Below are 23,571 nucleotides of genomic sequence, written 5' to 3'. Positions count from 1 at the left end.
CCCTTAACGGAATATGCTGGGTTCAATAAAAGTTAAGATTAGTCGACAGCATTTGTGGCATAATATTGATTACCCCAATTCATTTTGACCTTCTTTTCTTTAAACGAAAAAAGCAAAAATATGGGTTCCAGTGAGGACCTTACAATGGAAGTGAATGGGGCCAATCCGTAAATGTTAAAATACTCACTTTTTCAAAAGCATAGCCACAAGACGTGTTAACATAATTTTAGTGTGATCAAATCACTTACTAAGATTTTCTGTTTAAAGTTATAGCCAATTTTACAACTTTGTTGCCATGATGATGTAATGCTAACAAACCCTTTACTATATATATATATATATATATATATATATATATATATATATATATATATATATATAGAGTTTTTTTTATTATTATTTACTGAAGAATTAATGTAATTGCTTCCAAAAAATGGCCTTTTGTAAGTGCCTCATTGTAATTTAGATTTTTCCTTTTTTTAAAGAAAAGGAGGGATGAGTCGAAATTATTATGCCACAACTACTGTCGATTGAGCTTTACTTGTATTGAACCCGGAATATTCCTTTAAAGCCAAAACAGGGCCATATGTATTATCAGCACAATCCCCACATTAAGATGATATTATAAATGTGAGAATGTGAAAATAGAATTTTATAATAGAATTTATCAATTGGATCAGAGGAAACCCTGTTAGAAGCTGTTAAAAATCCACCTGTGACTGCACATAAGTTGAATTACATATTCATAAAATAATTCATATATTATTGAGCCAAGTTGCTAGAAACTGTTAACATCATAGTGTTATCTTAGTTAACTATACTACTCGGTGGAAGAATGTATATGCTGATAATTATTATTAATACATTTAAAAATGTACTGAACACTGGTGTCTTTTATTCTGTTGCTTCCATTTTATAAAAGCAATAAGCCACATAGGAATGTGCATTACAGTCATTAAGTAATAAGTAATGTGGTAAAATCACACTAATACACAGTCTTGAGTGGCTTATTGCTAACCTAACCCTTAACTATCTCTAATAAATTACATCATGTGCTAATATTATTCACACAGATCTACACACCTCTCCTTATCGTCCTTGTTGACTGAGGAATCCCTCTTGTCCAAGTCGCGTTCTCTCTCTCTCTCCTTGTCCCTCTCTCTGTCTCTATCTCTGTCATGGGAGCTGACTGACATGCTGCGTTCAGAGTCTCCAGGTTTTAGCCAGGGAGGAGGGGTGGGGAAGGAAGGCGGAGTGCGATGGAGTCTATTCCATGGCTCGTGGGGTCCGCTGAAGTGCTGCTGTGCGCCTGGTCCATCTTTGTGGGCGAATACAGAGTTAGGTGCTGGGAGACAGAAAACAAAATGTCCCCATGGCATATTAGTGCACATATTGAATCCTTTAGATCTTGGAAAATACTCTGATACCTGATTTCAGAATGCAACAGTTATGTTGTAATTAATTATTTTTTTTTTATTGTAAAGTTGACATTTCTGATAAATTGTGTAATAATTAGGGCTGTCGATTTAACGTGTTAATTCAGTGCGATTCATTTGACAAAAAAAAAAAACGTGTAAAAAAAATTTACGCAAGCAATCGCACCATAATAAGGAAGATTCCTGAGAAATGCAAGCTTGTAGTACCCACCTGTTTACTCCAGAGGGCAGTAAGTGAAATTTCAGCTGTATGAGCAACACACAGTTTATACAGTGAAGAAAACACTTCAGTAGGAAGAACAACGCAAACATACGTTACATTCTTGCATTCAAAACACTTGGAGCGCAAATGCAAACTAAGGGATCTCAAGATGTGTTTAAAGATTGAATATTAAACTATATTTAACTTGAAACAGTAAACTAAACATTTTATGTTTATGATGCGACGCACCAGAGACGCTACACAAGCATGTCTGACGCAGGTGTAGATTGACGGGCTCTCAAACAAGCCTTCATATTAAATCTCCAACTGATTGACAAATTCACTTGTGTAATGGATTGCTGTGAACTGTATGCCAATGATTGACTTATGATCAATAATATGGTAGTAAACAATACATTGTATTCTAAAGCTGCTTTTTGTATTGTCTTATCAATGATTAAGAATTTAATGCATTTTAATTATCTGAATATCTTTTATTTTATATATATATATATATATATATATATTTATATATATATATATATATATATATATATATATATATATATATATATATATATATATATATATATATATATATATATATATATTTTTTATATTTAAAGATAACTATGTATAATTATATATTGATATAAATATGTATAATCTTTATTTATTGAATTATTGTTATATGAGGGGCTTTCTCAGCAAATATTTGTATATGCGATTAATCGCGATTAATTAATCGGGACACCATGTAATTAATTTGATTAAAAATTTTCATCGATTGACAGCCCTAGTAATAATATATTTGTGATTGAATAGTTGACTCACTGAGTGCTGGGTTTCCCAGCCCACCAAAGGCTGCAGTGCTTAATGAGGCTAGACCTCCAAAAGTAGGTGGTCTGCTGAAGGGCTCTGTCAATGAAAACACAAACAGAAGAAAGAATCAGTACATGAACAAAATTATTGTGTGAATCATGAATTAATTATTACGGTTAAGATCATCTAATGTAATGATAAAAAAATAAACATGTTCTTTTCTTGCTCTGAATCTAAACATCACTAACAAGAATTCATATCACCATTTCAATGTTTTGTAATATGTAAATCCACTAAGTTCCTGAGAGGTCTCTAATAAACCTTAGCTAAGAACAACCCTACATTTAAAATACTGTTAGAAATAAGTTGGCCACACAGTGACACCTAGTGGGGGACAGTGAAAGTCACATGTTGTTATCTTACCCAAGTGAGGTGCTGGGGTAAGAAAGTTGCTAGGGTGATGTGGAGGATGTCCAAAAGGTGCAGCTGAGGGGTGCATGGGCCCTGAATTGGAAAAAAAAAAAGAAATACACTGATGAATATTGCTACACTCTTAAGATTATGCATAGTGCTAAAGTATCAACTTAACTGATATAATAGGTACAAACAGCCTGGATAAAAAATTCTGATGGGGTGAAAACACTTGTTTATATTAAGTATATTCATTTAATTTAGATTTATTTTTAATAATCTAGTCACTCTGAATAACTGAGTCACTCTGGATAAAAGCATTTGCTCAATGCAAAAAATATTATTTTAATGCAGTGCTGAAGACAGTCTAATTATTTTGATGTTTGAAATTGTTGTGTGTTAAGAAATGGGGACTGATAAGTATGAACTAGACAGATTAATTAATCATATTTGTGTTCTCTAAACCATGCTGAGATTCAGGTAATCCACTCACCTACTGCTGTGAAAAGCGTTGCAGGTCGAGCCAAGTCATGAGGGTGATGGATAGCTCCAAACAGAGTTGGACCAGGAGGTCGACTAAGAAACTCTGGTTTGAGCCCAAAGTCCAGCTTGTGTGGGTCAACCTGCATCTGCTGCTGAAGAACGACAGGCACAAGAGAAAAAAAACCCGTGATACCCTTTCCAAAGTCACTCAAAAATTAGGATTGAATTAAGGATAGTTCACCCAGAAATGAAATTATGTCAGCAAAAATGAAAATTCTGTCACTTTAATTACATCTTTATTCCATACAATGATAGTGAATAGGTACTGAGGCTTGTACACTGCCAAAATGGTTTTGTTTTTCACTGAAAAAAGAAACTCCTACAGGTTTGGAAAAATGTAAGTGTGAGTAAATGAATTTTCACAATTTGGTTGAACTATCCCTATAACAGAAGCATCTAAACAAGAGGCACAGGAAATGTTTCTCTCTATATTTAGTATTTATCTTGATTGATCGGTGCAGTTAAAGTATAATCATGTCATGTGCATGGATCTCACCTTTACTTTCTGTTGGTGGTGGTAAATTTGCCAGGCAATATGGACATGCATAGCACACCACTTTCCTGGTTTCTAGGGAGACAGAAAGACAATTTAAGATTTTTGTGTTCAAGTGTGTTTATTGTCATTTTCTCCAATGTGGTAGGAGAGGAAACAATAGTGTGTCTCCAGGAGCCATGATGTTTGAATGTAACAAAAACAAAAAAAAGTTCTTAATGTTCTTAACAGTTCTTAATGAAACAAAAATATGATGAATACAACAGACATGACTTAATTCAGGCTTACAATTAAATCTATTTCAGTAGTATATGTGCACTACACAATTAACATAATTCAACTTTAAATGTTCATTTCGGGTTTCTGTGCTTTTTTTTTTTGGCCCGGCTACAAATTAATCACACAAAATGTCATTACAAAGTGCTTTCCGTGATAAGGGAGTAATATAGTTTCTCCTAAAGGCTCTGAGAAAAGACCATGGAGTCCCAGCATACAGCTAATTAAAGAGGCAGAGCGGCCGGCAGGTGCTCGGCATAAAGTGGGAATAAACTGTAATGAGCTTTTATTCTATTTCCTACACAGTCCTGTGGGGAAACAATCCGAATAACTGATAAAGCAGTCTTACCCTGAGAACGGGCCGGAACGGATCCGTCAGCTAAAGAGAGAAAGTGCGAGAGAGAAAAGCTAAGCTGTCACTTAGGACTTTTAATTAGCATCTAGGCATCACTTCATCACTGACCAAATTAAAATGTTAAAATTTCCCTTTCTAATGAAGCATTTCATGGAATAATTAGGCCAGAATTCTGAGTATTCCCCTTCCAATCACTGTCTGCATATCAATGTGGACAAGCAGCATAATGTGACTGACAAATATGACATTTTAACATAATAATATAATTTCAGTATAAAGTTTTGCTCATAATGACACTGCCTATAAAATACCTCAATTACGGACAAATGTCTGTAAGATTTGTAGGTACTCTGTGCATGAGCAACTGTTTGTGTATGTTTGGGGTGGCATAGCATACATACCCGTGGGTCTTTCTGAAGGAGTGTGTGTGGGACAGCTCCAGGCCTGGCTGCAACATCTAGAGGGTTTGAGGTCTGTAGCGTAATAGTGTAAACAAATATGCTAAGCTTTTGAGCCATTCACAGCTCATGACTTCACATTTACATTTATGCACTTGGCTGCCACTTTTATCCAAAGTAACTTACAGTACATTCAAGGTATACATTGTTCACTGGGAATCAAACCCAAGACCTTGGCATCGCAAGTGCCATGACCTACCAGAAACAAAATACGCACTATAGTGCAATATGATTTCTAAACATCACCATCCTGCGCTATCTTTTTCATACTCTCAATCATTATTGGTAGGTGACTAGGCCTTCAGCAGAAGGTGTGACATTTTAAAAAACATTTTGAAGTTGATTCTAACTGTATTTATACATGACATCTGAAAAGAAGCATACTGACGGTCTGAAGTGTATATATTTAGGAGTCAGCTCAGAACAGCATAGGAGGTTACTTTTGGGAGTTGTCTTGACATTCAAACATTTTGTGTTTGATATCGTGATACCTTGGGCTGGAATGCTCCCTGCAGAGATCCGAAGGGCCCTGTCGGTGGGATGACGGGCGGAATGCCTGACACAGCTGGGGGGTAAGAGTGGAACAGCTGAGAAAAGAAAATGGATACAAGAAAAAGAGCAAGAGACACAGTTACTCTGGGAGGTTCTTGTTTAATTGTATCAGCTGTTTACAGTTAAACCTTGAGACCCTGTATAAACTTCTTACAACTATAAAAGACTGGCTGCAGACATTTAATAGTCATTGTCCTAACATATTAGCTACAATAAATAAGTTTAGTTCTGATTTTCATATCATGTCATATAACATGTCAATGTCATAACATGAAAATTAAACTACATAAACATGGTGCTTCAATAACAAAATGAAAACTTTTCTTTGAATGAACAAATGACAGAATAAGACTACAAAGCATCTATTTTGTGGCATAAAATAAAACATTAGTCTGATCTGCGGCTATTGTGACATTCAACAAAGATTAAGAGCAAGATAAATTTACAACATGGGTCACTCTCGGAACCTGCTCTGATAGCAATGACTGTTATTATCAAGACTCAATTACTGCATTGTCTGGTGGGCATGGGTAAGTGTCATGAATGAATCATTGATAAATAGCGATGTCGTAATTGAAGGGTAGAGATCAAATAAATGAATGTATTAACCTGTTGGACAGACAGGCAGCCTCAAACACATTTGTATCTCTCACTCAAGCCATTTTTAAGTTACGCTTTGAAGATAAGTCAGTGAGGTGTCTAATAAAAAACATTTAATGCAGCAACTAAGGCTTAAAATGAAAAGCATTATTGCATTTATAATGCTTTTCTGAGGAACTGTTCGTTGTGCAGTCCTGTTTAGTTTTGCACAACATCTCCCAACACATGCATTATAAAACAGATAATTTGGGTCTGGGATGGTGATTGGTTAATACAGCATTCTAGCCATGATGAATCACATAATATAGTAACAACTATGACACATCGCTACTGCATACAGTATATCACCCTGCAGAACCCATAGAGGCCAAATATCAAACTTAGCACTAGGCACTGACTGAATTTGCTAAATAAAAAAACATTTAAATGACATTTTAAGTCCTTTATATTTTTTATTAGGCAGTAATGATTTTAAAACACAATAAAAAGGCACTTAAGGCTAAACTCTGAATAAAATAACAGCTGCATGTTGTGCCTAAAGTGTTGGGTCTTTGGCTGTAACTATATTCACAATTGCCTCTCAAATATTATAGCTTTAACAAAACACGCATACTGCCATAACGCATAATAAAATTATAGGATATTCACAGAACATAATGTCAATGGGCGGGTCCGGAAGGAGGGTGGGGCCGGGTCGTGATGCTGCACACCTGGCCCCTAATCAGGCTAATCAAGCCCTCGAGAGGGATAAAGGCAATCAGAGGCGGCAGTTCCAGAGAGAGAGAGAGAGAGTTACAGGCAGCTGCCCGACACCTGTGTGTGTTTGTCTTTTTGCTTAAGTTTATTATTAAAATATAATTTATATTGTTAAGCTGGTTTTCGCCTCCTCCTTTCCCTTTTATCTTGTTACACTGGAACCCCTACTAGGGGCAAGGGAAACGCGGTGGGGCGTTCCGGCTGCCAGGGGCTGGAGGACTGCATCCGATAGGCCCTGGGATGCACAGTCGTCTTCCACTAGACGGTGGAGGAGTGGCTGAGGACCAAGCAATGGCGTATCGGAGAACCGAGAGTAATTTCTTTCTCTCTCTATCTGCTGCTTTCGCTCCGTGTTGGCCTTTTCCTCTCGTTTTTTGTTGTTGTTTTTGTACCCTCTGTAAAGAAGCGGGGATGACCTGCCGGAAGATGGGGCCAGGATTATGCCAATTTGCTAGAAAATATTATGTTCAAATGCAAGTAATGTTAATTCCCAAGTTGAAGTACCTCAGTAGACGGGTGCAGAGTATTTCATATGTATAATTATAGTAATATATAATTGAATTAAATTATTATAGACAAAAAAAATATACCTGTAAAATCTATTTTCTTTTCGCTCTATATCATATCTTTCCTAAAATTTACCTAATACATTCACTTCTAAAGGGACATTTTGATCCCTTCTCACTCAAAGAGCTTGCGCTAGTTAAAGAGTGGCGTGCTGTCATAGCAACCATGATATGTTCTGTTTCCAGGCCATGTTTAAATGAGGACGTTCGGTATACTGCAGCCTTCAAAGGACGCATCCTACCTAACACACAGCCTTCGAAACGAGACACAGCTCTTGAGTCGTTCATGACCAAAATCTAACAAGAGACTTTATACTGTTTAAGCATTTTCAGAAAAAAGCAAAGCTATAATTTTCATTCAGTTTGTGAGCTGCTGAGCATGACTTTTCATCCAAAAAGACAACAACAATAATAGTCTAATAATAAAGAGTTTAAATAACAGCCTTACCTTATGTCTACAAATCTACTGACTTCAGTATAATGTTTAAGAATTATGAAAATAAAGCAGATCTATCATTTTCCTACAGTATTCAGACTTTTTTCAGAAACTACAACAATAATAGCATAATAATAACACTTCTGAAATTCAACAATGTCCTTTGACATTATAAAGCACATTTCATGAGTTGCCCCGAGGCATCAACCCTCCTCAACGTCACGTGCTACTTTGCCCTCCACATGACAAGAGCTGCACAAAGCGTTACGGATAGGCAATTCTCCAAATATTAAAAATTTGCCAAGCAAGAAAGCAGGCATACAAAAAAATCATACAATTTCACTTGTATGAATAACACTTTGGTGTAAAGTGGCGTCACTTCATAGACTTAAGTTCAGCAATGCTGACGCAAGTCATGTGACTTTTATGCATTAATGACTCTTCCACCCTTTTCTCTCCTTGATGAACAATGTAGAATTGTATGCAGATGCCAAAGTGAATGAACAACATGCCCCTATCATTCAGTCAGTCGATACGTGTACCAGGTATTTCAGTTTGTTTGCAAATGAGAAGTTTCCCGAGTGTCAGGAGCCCTTCACGCTCCATTCCTGTTGTAGCCATGCACATGACTGGCTGTAGCTGTAATATATCAAGTGATCTGCTTCAGTAGGTCTGCGGTTGCCAAGCATGCGATTGGCCGCTGCTGTAATCAATCAAGCAGGAGTCTGACCCCCCCCCAGACAAAAACTCTTTAGATATGTATGAATCTCAAAAAAAAAAAAAATAATGTATGGCAAATTTTGCCGAAAGGTGAAAAAGAAAATGAAAAGCCACCACAGCTCTAGACAAAAACATTAAAAACATGACAGGTACTCACGCTGTGTCTGTAGAAGGGGTCGACTTTAGTGGGGTATTTGTCAAACTGTGGAGGAAATGAGAGACAGAGCTCAGTACACACAAGAATCCTTCAGGCCTCAATTTACTCCTGACAAATATCTTTGGAGTCATGAGGTGCAAAACAAATATCAACAGGTTTAATGTTCTCTCCAGAAAAATGTGTTTGGTTTGTTTGTCAGCAGTAAAATGCCCTCTCTGCCCTGGTTAATGAATGTTAGCACAGAAAATATCGCTCTACATGCTGTTCAAGTGAATTACAAGGCCCTTCTCTCGTTTATGTGTATAACAATTCTGAGAGTGGTCAAGTAGAGGTCAACTGGCTGTTTAACAATAGTCCCATAAATGACTAATTTAACTGGGTTTGGTTGGACTAATCTGGATCCAGAGAGAATGTTTCCCACTTGTGCATAAACAATGCAGCTCTCACTAGTTTTATATCCTCATTAGCTGACAGGGCCCGCACTCAAGGGACTTTGAGTCTGTAATGGTTTAAAAGCCGCTTTTAAGCCTCTGCTGGCCCAGTGCTGGCTCGTTGTGGGCACGGCGGTTATTCTAGAGCTGCTGCCTGCCAATCAAAAGCTCTCTTTCAAAACTACATCAAATTAAATTGTGTCACTGAACTGGCAATAAAAAGTTAGTATAAAGTTCTCAAGGCTTGGCTGGAACAAATATGTATCGCCAGCAGCTCTGACTGCCAATTCTAAAACCAGGGCAGAGAACCGAGGGTGATGAAGCATGCCATAGAAAAACTGCAGCTATAGTTTTTCAACAAAGAAAAGCCACATTGTGCCGAGAGAGAAACACATGGTTAAGATTGAGAGAATAACTGCCATGACTTCATATTTTTACTGAATCGGTATACTGTACATTTTTATAATAGCAATTCAAAACACAATACACAAAGCAAATGCCTGCACACCAGGGTCAGAAATGAATGGGGAATTAGGCAAAAATGCCACTGAATATAACAAAAAAGCCCCATAAATGTAAACTCGGGAGGCAAAAAATGGCCTGTTGAGATGTCCTCTGTTCTTATTTGTATCATCTGATTTATTTCTTAATATTCTATTGTAGGCCTAGTTGAGTTCATTTTATAGCAAACTAACATGTAACTAACTACAGTTAATCTAGACATTCTAGAGTATTTATTTCAATACTCAACTTATTACTGAGGTTGACATAAATGACAGCATTTATAGCTCTTCCGCCCTTTTCTCTTCTTGATGAAAAAGGTAGACTCACATGTAGATGCCGAAGTAAATTAACAACATGCCCATCTCATGACATGGTATATAATATACATGGACAAAATATGTATGCACGCATAAAGGTACAAAATGCCTCTGAAAATAAACTTCAGGTGGGAAATGTTAATTTCTGACTCTGATGCAAACACAGACAAATTAAGTATTGTTTTACATGTGTATGTCATCCATACCCATTTAACCATACAGTCATGCATGCACCTAGACATTCATCTTTTAATATATCCAACATTACAAAACAATTTTTAGAGTTGCGTTCCACTTATCCTCACATTTCTGGCTGGGGTACGCACCATGGGTGGTGCAGGCGTGGGCATGATGGCGTGGGGGAAAGGGGTGAAGGTATGCTGGTGTGTGTGTTGGTGTGTGTGCTGGTGCTGATGTTGATGCTGGTGTTGGTGCTGGTGGAACTCAGTCCGCAGGTATGGAGGGGGACCCAGTGATGCCCCACGATCAGCACTCTGAGATGCAAGGAAACGAGTGTTTAATTCCTGCCGGAGAAGGTCTTGTTCTGAAAGGAGAAAAGAGAAAGTTTTAAAAAACACAATAGTCAGTGGCAGAGCCCTTAGTCAAAATCTTCTATCTGGTTTCAAAACTGTTGAGCTTCTGAATTAAATATGCTGTATTTTTGCACAGCAGATACCTATCCTGTTTGTCTGATTCAATATTAGAAGCAGATAATATCAGACATAAGTTTTTCCAATTCAAACAATATAAAATTATTCTCTGCCAGGTTTCAAACGGATTAATATTTTATACAGTAGATTAAAATGTTTTGATACTTGATTTCACTTAAAGTATGTGATTTTTCTTGGTGTGAATGGTATCTGGGAAAATGGTAGATTAACAATACTGGCCTTTATGTTGGTTATCAGTATCAATGTGAAAAAAATCCCTGGATATTAGTACCATCACATCCCTGCTCTGTTCCAATAATGTACTTGACATGAGAGATATGTACTTGACATGAGAGATGTGTACCTGAGTAGGCACTCCCAGCTGGGTGTCCGGGGACCGGCAGAGTGTTTGAGGTGAGTGGAGGTGGTGGAGGCAGAGCAGCAGGCGTCGCAAACATATTGGTGTGATGAGGAAGAGTGGAAGATGGTAGGGAGGGGGGGAAGGTGTGAGAGGCCGTAGGGTTCACCGGCAGGCGGAAGGAGGCTGCTGCCCCAGCGGGGGCAGGTTGATGATTGTGTAGATGAGGGACTGGAGAGGGGCCCGGCGGCTTCCCTGAATTGTTGCTTCGACTGCTGCAGTGAAGAATAGAATAAAGAGAATAAACTAAAAGGTACAAAAGTATGCAGTGTACAACAAAATTAATACAATGAGTTTCCATTAGAACCGTTATTCCCTTCCCAAACTGTGAAACGCTTATGTTCTCTTAATTGTTTTAACAGTGGAAAGTCTCTGCTTTAAATCTGTTACAATTCAGGATCCAGTTTCAGAAACATGGAAAGTGTGTATATACAGAGCTAAAGAATGTGTTATTCCTGGAGGGATTTCCCAGCCACACAAGCGCAAAAGCATTTATCAGAGTCATATGCATCTAACAAAGAGTTAATTTACAAAAAGTAATAATTTAAATGCTAATTATAAATGCACATATTAAATATACATGATGTATACATGAGGAGGGTGAGAGGAGGGAGAGGAAGATAGGCTTCTCTGAGGGATACTGGGGTGTCTGGGTCGAGTAGAGGAAATTATATTTACAAGCTGCTGCCAGCTATAAGGCAGCAGCATCGATGTGGGAGGGGAATGAACCAAACCATCTAATCTCTCTGCTGGGATTCTCTCTGTGGACTGTCAGAAGTGCGCACACACTCTTACACATACACAAACACATACACACAGGGATTTGTGCCTAATGCTTACTGGAGGATTGATACATTTTACATTCTAATGCTAAAATCATGCTGTTCCGCTAAGGTTTTAAAGAGTTGAGGCTCAGAACAGCTGCTCAATCACTGTATAACACATCTGGATTCCCCACTGATTGCAACAGAATTCTGTCTACTTCCTGCTGTGCTGAAATATTAAGCTCCTTCACTCTGTTTAAATGCTCACCTTAGGCCGTTGAGGTTAAGGCTGCCGCTGTAGGCTGAAACCGGGCGCGGGTGGCACCGTGAAGGTGGCCTGTGCAGTGCAGGTTGGATGGGGTCCTGCTGGGCTGGTAGCGCTGGTGATGGTGGGTGGTGATAAATGCCTGGGGTTGGGGGTGGCCTTGGGTGCGAAGGCAGCTCGAGTGGTTGCTGAGGCGGCACTGCCTGAGAGGGCTCGTGGCCCTGGGTGAGAGGCAGGGTAGTAGAGGGTGTTGGTGGTCTAAGTGGGTGATCTAGGCAAGGGTTCTGGGTTTGAGCTGGGCTTGGGGGCAAGGGTAATGCCCGGTTGGAGGAGGGTTGCTGGAGGTGAAGAGGGGAGGGGAGGGGAAGTTTGGGATGGGAGGTGGGCACCAGTGACAGGGTGGCTGGGGGGAGGTCACGGGAAGTCTCCTGGCTCTTCTCTTGGCTGCGCTCTAGGCCAGACACCTTGGGAATGCCCAGGCCATGCAGCTCCCGGCTATCATTGGTGGAGAGTGCATCAACGCCAAAATCTGGTACTGAAGAAACACAGAGAAAGACAAAATTTTAGAAGCCACATACATGTACAGTTAAACATATTATAAAGACAAATTCCAGTTTTACCCCTTTATCAGCAGCTCTGGATATGATGTATAACATACAGTCTGATATAATGCTGCAAAGTGTTCCATGGCTTTTACCCAAAATCTCACTGGGATCATATTGAACAGTCTGACAAGCAACAATCATACAGAACTGTAAAAATTGTACAGTGAAAACTCAGCTTTAGCAAGACAGCAAATAAAGCCACTGAAAATGTTATCCCACAGGAAAGGTTATTTCTTAAATAGTTTAAACTACAAATATTGTTGTTTAAAGATGGATAAATAGCTAGATCCAGCAGACCTCAACAAAAAACTAACACGAAGGACTAGAGCCTAAAAACCAGGTGAGGAGAAAAAAGACAAGATTAACAGAAAATGTAAATGCTCTGAGACAAGAGATTCATGGGGGATCGGCGTGCATACATCTTTGTCTGCCTCAGAGGGAACCACACCTCTCTTTCTTCACACCATCACTCCCAGCAAGGCCTGTTTATTGAGCCTGAATCCCATATGCACTGAGGTTCCTGCTGGAACAGAACCACTACGGATTGCTGATCTCTCTCTCTTGGGCCTGTGGGCCTCCCGATGCAGCACCCCATGGGACCCAGCTCAGAGCCGCCACAAGGTCCCGGTGTGCAGCTGAGAGTTAGTGCATTAACAGCAGTGTGTGTGATGCAGTCATTAATGGTCAGGCCTGCCTGCAGTGCTCTAGCAGATAAAGATCAATAAGCTGGGAGTACAAGGCTCCCCTTGGGAACAGGTTTGAGTCAGACATCTTCCATATGACACGTGGGAAGTCGAGACACACGTGTGCACAAACACTCATATGTATGCACACACATGCAAACAAAAGAACAAACAAAATGCACGCACACAGCACTTCACACAAAGGCGGAGACAATTTCTATACTTATTCCGCAGACTGAAAAATATCCTCATTAATGTGCTACCTCATTTGCTCCGTAAAATGCTCACAATACAAGGCTATGGCACTCTAAGCACACACTTTAACAAACAAGGGCAGTTCAGCCTCCCAGCTCAGCTGTTTAGAGGGCACAATAAGTCACACTTTATCCTGCCTGAATAACTGGATTTAGGGCCGAGAGGGCTGACGGCACTTAGAGAAAAGCCTTTTACACTTGTTTTGTCAGAATAAGGGCTTTTATAAACAAGTTCCCTTCAGATTATATAGCTCCAGTAGGCTGTCACAGGCCCACATGACATGTAAGGACGGACATGCTCTCTTTATTAGACAAACATAAAAGCATACGTGTCCATCTTGCTCTCTCTTTCCTGCACTATGGCCTTCCTGTAGGGACTTTTGATGGAAAATATCCAAAGCCCTTCTAAATGGCTGAACCGCAGAGATCTCTGCTACTCCTCCGTGGAGCGGCTCTCTCAATGTACTAACATGCCTAAAATAAATAAATAAAATGAGACGGAGAGTGAAAACACGGCTTATTCTTCCTGTAATGAAGACTCCAGGGCCGGGTAGGGAGCGGAGAAGAAGTGTGTTTCTCCTCCCTTGGGAGTTAATTTGGCAAGTCTCCTTGATCCCTGGAAACAAATAAATGCAGCTTTCTCTCGCCTCTGCAAAAAGAGTGAAGAGAGGTGATTTTTATTCTAAATGGCAGCCGTGGAGGAGGATGTTTAGTAAGATGGTAGAGCATACTGGGAGGTAGATTTCGCAAAGTTCTCATCTGATCACACAATGTTTGGGTTTGAGTGTGTGTGTGTGTTTGAGCAGGATTAAGGTCTACAAGGCTCCTCGAGCAGTGTGCTTGGGTGAGGTCTCTATGGACAGCAAAACACAGCTCATTATCCTGAGGTGAGTCTGCTCTGAAATAATACAGCACATAAAGAACATCAGCTGCTAAACCAGGACAAACAACAGAGAGAGAGAGAGAGAGAGAGAGAGAGAGAGAGAGAGAGAGAGAGAGAGAGAGAGAGAGAGAGAGATGCTTTGGCAACATTGTTTTTGAAACTTTAATGCCAATAAAGCCCATTGAATTGAATTGAATTGCGAGAAAGAGAAATGCATTTTTCTTGTCATTATCTGTTTTGTGTATTAATGCTTTGGCAATATTGTATCTAAACACAATCATGCCAATAAAGCGCAACAGTCTAGTTACGGTTCATTTCTTAAATAGACATAGATTTTAAACGCTAACTTATAAACCTTTAAAGACACACCTACCTTGAGTTACCAGGTTGTTTATCAATGGTAAATGCTTCGTTGAAGCCATCCGTCTGTGTTATTTCAACTTCATTGTTTAAAAATTGTCTTTAATAGCAGAATTCCTGTTGAACAACTACATTACCCATGGTACAGCAGAGAAAGCTTCACCAATCAGAAAACCGCAGCTAACACAGCCCACAAAATAAAACCGTAAGCAACCGTCCACTCCCATGACGCACTCTGAATGATGCAAACAATTCAATCTCCCTGCACTCTTAAACTACCTATATATTTTGTGTTTATCGGAATGTTTCACAATAAATGTAAATATTGTTTTTATACTTATACTTAACCTAAAATCAATAATACTTACCCTCACTGCCATCAAGCGATCCTTAACATTGGATCCAACTTTAGCATTATACAACCACACACATAAAGGAATATTCTGGATTCAATACAAGTTAAAACAGAATTAGTGGCATAATATTGATTACCACCAAAATAAATGACTTGCAAAAATCTGAGTTACAGTGAGGCACTTACAATGGAAGTGAATGGGGCCAATCTGTAAATGTTAAAACACTCACTGTTTCAAAAGTATAGACACAAGACATAAACAGTATTGTGCATGTAACAAATAACTAACCATTTCTGTGTAAAGTTAAAGCTAATTTTAAAACTTTGTTGCTATGACGGTTGGGGTTGTCTCCCCTTCTCTCCCCAATTTGGCATGCCAATTCCAAATGCGTACTAAGTCCTCGTGATGGCGTAGTGACTCGCCTCAATCCAGGTGGCAGAGGACGAATCTCAGTTGCCTTAGCATCTTAGACAGTCAATCCATGCATTTTATCACGTGGCATTTTGAGCACGTTAACGCGGAGACCTAGCAGGTGTGGAGGCTCACGCTATTCTCCATGGCATCCAATCACAACTCACCACGTGCCCCACCAAACTTGCGACATCAGGTGTGGTAGTCAGTGTCTTTAATGGCTGAGCTACCCAGGCCACACTAAAATGTTTACAGCTCAACTAAAACATGAGTTTTAACAGAAGAATGAATGTAAGTGCTTTTATAAAATATAAGCTTTATATTTCTGCCTCTATGGTACACAATATGATATCAATGAGGAAAAAATATTTGTGATGCTTTTCTTGCTCAAAATTGGACACTATAACAATATCAATAAACATTTTCATTATTTTTAAATGTATTTATTTATTAAAAGTTTGTTGCCTCAAACCACATTTGACATTTTCATGCAGAAAAAAGAAATATATTTATTAAAATGTCCTTCCTCACAAATGGCACCTCACTGCTTGTGAAAGTTGAAGAAGCAATGCTTCTCAACAGAAAAACACAGGTAGGTAGCACATTTTGAGCACTGCACTTTTACAATGCCTGAACATCCAGGGTATTTGCATAACCCTTGTCTGATCAAAGCGAACCAGCATTGATGGTTGTGGTTCTAAAGGGATTTTTGGATGCTTTTCAGGCTGTTCTTCCTCACTGTGCTGTCTCCCCCTTCTCTTCAAGGCCTTCCTCTCCATAAAGAGACATGCTGCAACTTCAGCTTTGAATTTTGCAAGGCTGAACACACCCTTTGGGGGGATGTCACCGTCTCTGCTGTCTCTCCGGTAGAGGAGCCAGGCAACAGCCTGATCAAACACGTTGAAGACCACTCGGTGATACCACTTTTTGGATCAAATCTTTGTTCTGTAGAAGGGTATGAGAGAGTCTAGTAGATCAACCCCTCCCATCCCTTTGTTGTGGGATTGTAATGTTTCAAGGGGTTTTCCCCCTTGAATTGGACAATTTTTTCATCCACATAAAGATTTCCATCAATTGGGATTGCTTGGAACTTCTCCAAGAGGGATGTCAGCAGTGGGCACACCTTGTACAGCTTGTCATTGGAGACCCAGCCAACCTAGTATGCCCGGTATGGCCTTATGCGATTCCATTATGGTACAATGTTGACTCAAGGCAACATGTAGTTTTTTGTAATGTCCTATGATACATTTGATGATATATAATGTAAAGTTTTGGTTTACTTACAATGAAGGTTACTCAGATTTTTTGAAGGTGATTATCTGGGGAAATATTTTTGAAAAATGCACTTTTCATTGGAAAAAAATATGGAGCCATGTGACATGTGCACATGTGCTGAAAGAGGAAACAAAACAGACCCCTGTGGGTCTTGTGACCACTTATTTTGCATTTTCATTGGTTAGTATTTGAGTTCTCCTCCCTGATATAGCATTGCCCAATTCAATGGATGTCTCATTTTATTAAAAAACTAATAAAATAGGCTGTGTTGCCTGGGGGGCAACACGGTACCATAGCGGGTTAAACCCTCCAAAACTTTGACCCATTTACTTATATTGTAAGAGTAACTTTAACTACTGTAACAGTTTTTTTGCTTTTTTTTTTTTAACCCTTGTGCATCAATAAATAAATGTTACTCACAGGTCCATCGAGGACAAAACTGTCCGTGTCAAAAAAATGCCATATTAATATTATATATTAATATTATTTTCCACTTTCAATGTTTACATTTTTTAAATCAACATCAGTCTTGATCATTACTACCAAATATTCATGCATTTTCAGGATTTAACCCGTTAAATGCCAGTTTGTTTACATAATGCCACTGTTGTTTTTCACTCACGCACACGCACGCACGCATGCACGCACGCACACACACACACACAATCTGACATCCATACCAATACACCCACACAATTTTAGCACAGCAAACAAAAAATCCACCTTGTGACGAAATTTCTTTCCCCCCACACATTCGCTTGGCCAAAAAAAACAACAACTACCTCTCAATACTTTTTCAGTAACCTGAATATGTTGGCTTTCATCTAGGTATGCAAACTTTGCTCAAAGGGAAAATGTATGAACAATTCTACTACAATTATGTATTATCTCGCTATCAATTCATGATGCTGTTTCTTGTGTACCACATTCCCTGCTATTAAAAGCTGCTTCTCTTAAATATGTTTGTGCGCTGATGTTTATAGTTATAATTACACAGGGTCACTTACAGGGCCTCTCTGGGTGGTATGCACCAATGGTCAATCCTTCTGGCAAATGCCAGTCATGCTGTTACATGGGGCTTCAGGCATCCTGACACTTCCACACCCCTTCCTCCCTGAAACATTTCTCTGACATAGCCCCACATACTCCTGTCAATGAGAGATGAGGTCTGAGGTTATGGGGCCTTCTTTCAATGCCCCCAGGCCTGTGTTAAACCCTTCCCTTCATTCTAACTGACAGCCCTGCACGTCTGCTCCGCCTCACGGCCGTTTTACTCTTAAGTCAGCTGAGCTGAGACTTCAGCCCGCTGGTAACAGCTTAGACAGGGCTATTTGTGATCACTCAAATAAGCAGAGAGAACGGGGGTCTCTCAAAATAATGATGTAAGTACCTTAGAGGGCAGAGCAGTTCTGGGAGGCTTTTGTCTGCAACTGACGAACCATGGCTGAAACAATGCTACAGCCCCATACTAAGCAGTCATAAGCTCATATTGGTAATAGAACATCATCGTCATGATTTTACTACATAGATATGCCAATTTAAAATAGCACAGACCCGATGATGACAACAGTCTTTGCAGTGTCTAATCCTACATCAGTGACTTTGTCGCAATAATAGTAGCATTGATATTTGAAAAACTCATCATCTTGCATCACAAATATATGTGAATTTCAGAAGCAAAAATTCTAAACTGAAACAGAGTCATAATGTAATACGTTGCTTAACTAAACAGGTGACACACTCAGACTACGGTAGTGGAGCACCTGTGCTAGATATTCAGAACAGGTGTTTGGGGTAGAAAAATCCAGCAAGGTATAAAAGAAACCTGTTAATAGGGCCATTTAAAAGAACAGCGCCTGATTTAATCAACAGTAAAACAGTGATTTGAGAGCATGGCTTCAGGTGATGCAACAGAAAGTAACTCTCAGTTCTCACACACAGACATGTTAGATCATATTTTCAGCAGCGTAAGAAAATGAAAGCTGATATACAGTATTTGAACTAAGAGTGGACAGAGAGAGAATGATAGCACTCATAAAAACCCTGTGCATAAAAACCCTGTGCGAGTGAGGTGCTGACACACTAAAACCCAGATGACAGTGGCCACATTTTTCATACATAGAAACAAGAACACACACTCATAAACATGCACACGGAGAGGCTAGCCACCATTTTGACCCAATGCTCGAACAGTTTAACAGATACAAATGCAGGAAAACCCTGTTATTCTCTCAAGATCAATCAAATTTCAGTAAACATCAATTACAAGCAGGCCTGAGAGAGAGAGAGAGAGAGAGAGAGAGAGAGAGAGAGAGAGAGAGAGAGAGAGAGAGAGAGAGAGATAGAGAGAGAGAGAACAGGGATGAAATTGTGCAGATATATTTATAGATTATGTTTATATTCTTTTTGGAAATAAAGCTTAATGGAAGTACAGTATATATACATCATTATACAGTATATAACCTTTCTGTAATTTGTGTAATTTAGTCTTCAAAACACTCATGAATCTACCTATTAAATCTTTAGCTTATGTTATTTCCACACTTCTTAATTACATTTAAGGATGTATACAAGGTTGATATTAATATCAGTTCTGAGGTAAAACGTCTCCTACTTGCCACTTTTAGTGCTCTTAGGTGTAAGAGATTGGACGAAAGTGACTGTCTCGCACATTTTATAAACAAATCTCAAGAAGTAATGAGATACAAGCTGTGATTAACAGGGAACCTCCAACATGCATCGGCTAAATACTTTAAAGGTGATATTTATTTACACTTTAGTGGAGGGAGATTTACACCCGGTCCCTTTTATAGTCAAGCTCATAGTCATTATCAATCACTCTAATGACAGAGAGACGAATGCCTCTTAACCTTTGGGCTAAATTAACATACACTCAGGCGGGCTGCTGACTCAGCACTCTCAAAGTCTTTCTAACAAGTCAGTCCACTGTTGGCCATCTTTGGAATGCTCTCGGCAGTCTATTTCCAGTCATGCCAGTGCAGCTCCAATCTACTTGAACGGGGGAACACCGAAATCTCAAAAACAGTTTACAAAAACAAGATTACAAATCAAAGAGCATATTTTAAATAAGCATTAAAATCTGACAAAACTGGTATCATAAATTGTGATTCTCATATTACCCAAAGAAACAGCCTTGAATAGATAATGCGCATGCTTGTTCTCGAGTTGATTTGCATGCAAAGTCTGTGCCAAGGTGGTTGGCTCTTTTACCTGTAAGGTGGGACTTGCTTTCTTCATCAGTTGATCGTTGAGAGCTAGAGCTCCTTGGTTGGGTGTTCTCTGTCTCTGCTAAATAGTCTCTGGCAGTCTTCATTACACATTTAGTATCAGAGTGAGCTCATGCAACAAACACTCAGTAACTCAGCGTTTAATACTAGTACTAGACTAAACAGTGCTGCTCATGTTTATTCTCCACTGAAAATCTTATTTTATTTTGAAACTGACTGAGGACATACAGTCCTACCGTGACTGACAGGTAGAGACCTGTGTAATGGGCCAATCATATTTCATGTTCAAGGTTTTGTTTGCAGTTTGTAAATAGAGGAGAGCTTCATGGTGATCATATGAGATCATGACGGAGATTAATACTTCACCATGTCAGCGACCATCTAAAAGAGGAAGTCAACCGGCACCTCTTTAAAAACACACTCACACAGGATCACGAGAGGCAAACAAAGAATAAATCACAGAGGCCGATAAATTGTCTGATATTCAGAATAATTAGAAAAAAAAAATCCCATTTGGCCAAATAGTTTAAGGCCACGAGGGCACCAAGAATCATCTGTTTGCCATAATGCTACTTCAACAATATACCAATGTGCAACACATTCTCAACGGTAGGCATATCAGAGCCACGATAGACAGCTCAAAATGTTAAAGTGCTCCCTGTTTCATTCTCCCTCCCTCTCCTCAACATTTCTCTGTTTCTCTTGACGGGCTTGTCTAACGATTAAAAAGGTAAATATCAAACTAATGTCATATACCGTCTGCGGATACCTCGTTTAAACAGATGTAACACAAACCTAACAAAACTTAAGCAAATCCAGCATCCTGTGGCGCTCATATTTCTTCCTATAAAGCGTATTTGATCAGCCTCTCCTCAGCAGTTCCCTGTAACTTTTAACTTTCTTGTCTATTGATAAAAAGATAAATATCAATAAAATGTATATCCTGTCTGCAAATATGAGGATATCTCGTTTAAACACATGTAATTCACAACCTCATGAAAAACCAGTGTTTTCTTGTTGAGCTCTCATCTAATATCTTCCTCTGAAGCGCGTATTCTATCAACCAGAATCAAAACCTCTGGATCTGGATCAAAAGTTCCTCTAATAATTCACAAATCATGACAGTCAGTCCATAAAAATCCAAGTAGATTGCTGCTGCTCTCGCTGGAGGTGCATGAGCACATGAGTGCAACTTCAAAGTAAAAGTGCTTCACGTGCGCTATGAGTAAATGTCATATTCACTGTGTACAGTATGCACAATTGATCTGATACAGTCTTTTGTGAAAAAATGCGATTGCTAATACACATATGCCATCCATGGTTGCTGGACTACTGTGTATACTGTTATTTCCTTCTTCCTATTAACAATTTACAATTTCTTCACACAGAAATAAATTACTATTAAGTTATGACTAAACAGAAATCAGAAAAAATGCTATCGTATTTTTTAAAGGTAATTTTTTACAAAGTTACAATTTTTTGTGTGAAATTGAGTAAATATAATACTAGAAAAGTGTTAATTCATTTTTAGCAGTTTTATTTACTATATTAAATTGTGTGATATACATAGGCTGCTTTCTGGATATTAGCATTAGCATCGGCCATTTAAAAACTAATATCATTCGACAACCAATTCTGAGCCTGTATGGGACACCCCAAGCAACCACAACAGCAGATGTATGTATGCTTTTGATGGCCACCCATTCAAAGCCACAATGAACACTGCTGTCAACACCTTGTGCACATTATTTGCTGGATCTTCAGGAAGTGATATGCAAAAAAAATGTGATTGTTTAGCACACTGTTCTGAATTTATGTGCTAGGGCTAGTCTCCCACAGATGGCTAAGGTGGTAACTGATGTTGATGCTGTTTAAAGCTGGTCAATTTGCTGTAATTACCATGATTAACACAGAATGTTTTTCTAAGCACTTGTGATGGACACAATCGCGGAATATACTGTCCCTGAATTTTAAATATTTGGGGGATGAATGCACATTTAATCAAACACAAAAAGACATGATGCATCCTAATGTGTTCACTAACCCACAAAAGGCTAAGATTCCATAAAATAAATACATAGTCTGCATGTGCTGCGTGATTCAAAGTGAATGTGTGAAGCTGGAAGCGCATACACTGATACAGTAACACATCATAAGTATCACGTGTGCTCTGTGTGTATATGACAGAGAGCAGAGAGCTTATTAACCTAGAAACACACGCAGACCATATACTGTATTTATATAATTAAACTGCTCCCTTTTGCAAGAATGGTGATGCTACCACCCTGCTACTGTGATTTTGTTTTTTTAAATGAACAGCTTCGCAATTTGAAGCGATGTTTCTGATGCAGATGCAAGCAATCTCATACATGCTATTTCTCACACACACACACACACACACACACACACACACACACACACACACACACACACACACACACACACACACACACACACACACACACACACACACACACACACACACACACACAAAAGGCTTGGGCTTTATCAAATCAAGATGCTGAATCCATGGCATAAGAAAGTAGTTCTACTCACAAGAGTATTTTAGGGACGAAAAGTCTCTACTTCAAGTTGTGGCCGCATTACCACCACAGGGTGTGCTTTATTTTTCAATAATTCAAAGGTCCGTCATCAATTATTTCTTATATATTCAATGTAGAAATATATAATTATAAATCAATAATAACCACATTATATTTAAGCAATATCTCACAAGAAAGAACTGTTTTACAGAAAAGTTTTGATTAATGCTTTCATTAATACTGTGATGCTCTGCTGTGCAGCTTGTATTTGAAAGGTAACTTCAATGTTTTGGATTGTACTGTGAGGATCAATATAGAAGCACTTCATTTCATACAAATAATGGTGTGGTGAAAAGTAATTATTCTGTTATTATTCGATTAAAGTTCTATGAATTAATGTTATTAGTCAGTTTGATTTGTTTTTTTATTTCAGTTTTTTGATGATAATATTTAACTTTAAAATGCAGAGTAAAAAAAAAAATTAAAACCCTGAATTTGGCAAAAAATGTAATGGAATTTGGTAAAAATAAAAATAACACAGATACAGTTAGTTACTCTTAGCTACTCAATCTCACACACACCTCATTTACTCTGCCACACTTGCCGTTATTTCATTTCCTTTCTGTTCTTCGAGCTCTCTTGAACACTTTTTTCAGCACACCTGTGAATGCTTTTGATTTATCATGCATTTTACAACAGTTAGTTCTAGTCAGGTATTTAGTATAATAGCATTGGGACCAGGGTATGAAATTAGCACCCCCCCACTAAGTTCCAGACAGACTGTCAGTTGCCACTGCTTTGCGTTCTTTTTAAAGTATTTT

General features: G+C 38.8%; 1 protein-coding gene across 6 annotated transcripts in view; it reads right to left on the bottom strand.

Moving 5' to 3' along the window:
* LOC127636531 (autism susceptibility gene 2 protein homolog) overlaps positions 1-23,571 on the bottom strand; it is a 420,619-nt gene that overhangs the window by 2,725 nt on the left and 394,323 nt on the right. For 3 of the 6 annotated variants that reach the window (XM_052117112.1, XM_052117115.1, XM_052117118.1), the window contains 12 exons: positions 12,136-12,667; positions 11,050-11,318; positions 10,341-10,579; positions 8,784-8,828; positions 5,488-5,583; positions 4,940-5,011; positions 4,533-4,562; positions 3,911-3,982; positions 3,365-3,506; positions 2,884-2,964; positions 2,473-2,556; positions 1,084-1,345 (listed from right to left, as the gene is read on the bottom strand). In XM_052117112.1, the coding sequence (XP_051973072.1) occupies positions 1,084-1,345; positions 2,473-2,556; positions 2,884-2,964; positions 3,365-3,506; positions 3,911-3,982; positions 4,533-4,562; positions 4,940-5,011; positions 5,488-5,583; positions 8,784-8,828; positions 10,341-10,579; positions 11,050-11,318; positions 12,136-12,667 (1,924 nt within the window). Of the gene's footprint in view, positions 1-1,083; positions 1,346-2,472; positions 2,557-2,883; positions 2,965-3,364; positions 3,507-3,910; positions 3,983-4,532; positions 4,563-4,939; positions 5,012-5,487; positions 5,584-8,783; positions 8,829-10,340; positions 10,580-11,049; positions 11,319-12,135; positions 12,668-20,190; positions 20,588-23,571 lie in introns of those variants that run through there. The other 3 variants (XM_052117116.1, XM_052117113.1, XM_052117114.1) reach the window with 3 other exon arrangements.

The sequence above is a fragment of the Xyrauchen texanus genome, chromosome 44, assembly GCF_025860055.1.
Source record: "Xyrauchen texanus isolate HMW12.3.18 chromosome 44, RBS_HiC_50CHRs, whole genome shotgun sequence".
Lineage (NCBI taxonomy): Eukaryota > Metazoa > Chordata > Actinopteri > Cypriniformes > Catostomidae > Xyrauchen > Xyrauchen texanus.
The sequence above is the reverse complement of the archived record's forward strand: the minus strand, read 5'-3'. Positions and strand labels throughout refer to the sequence as shown.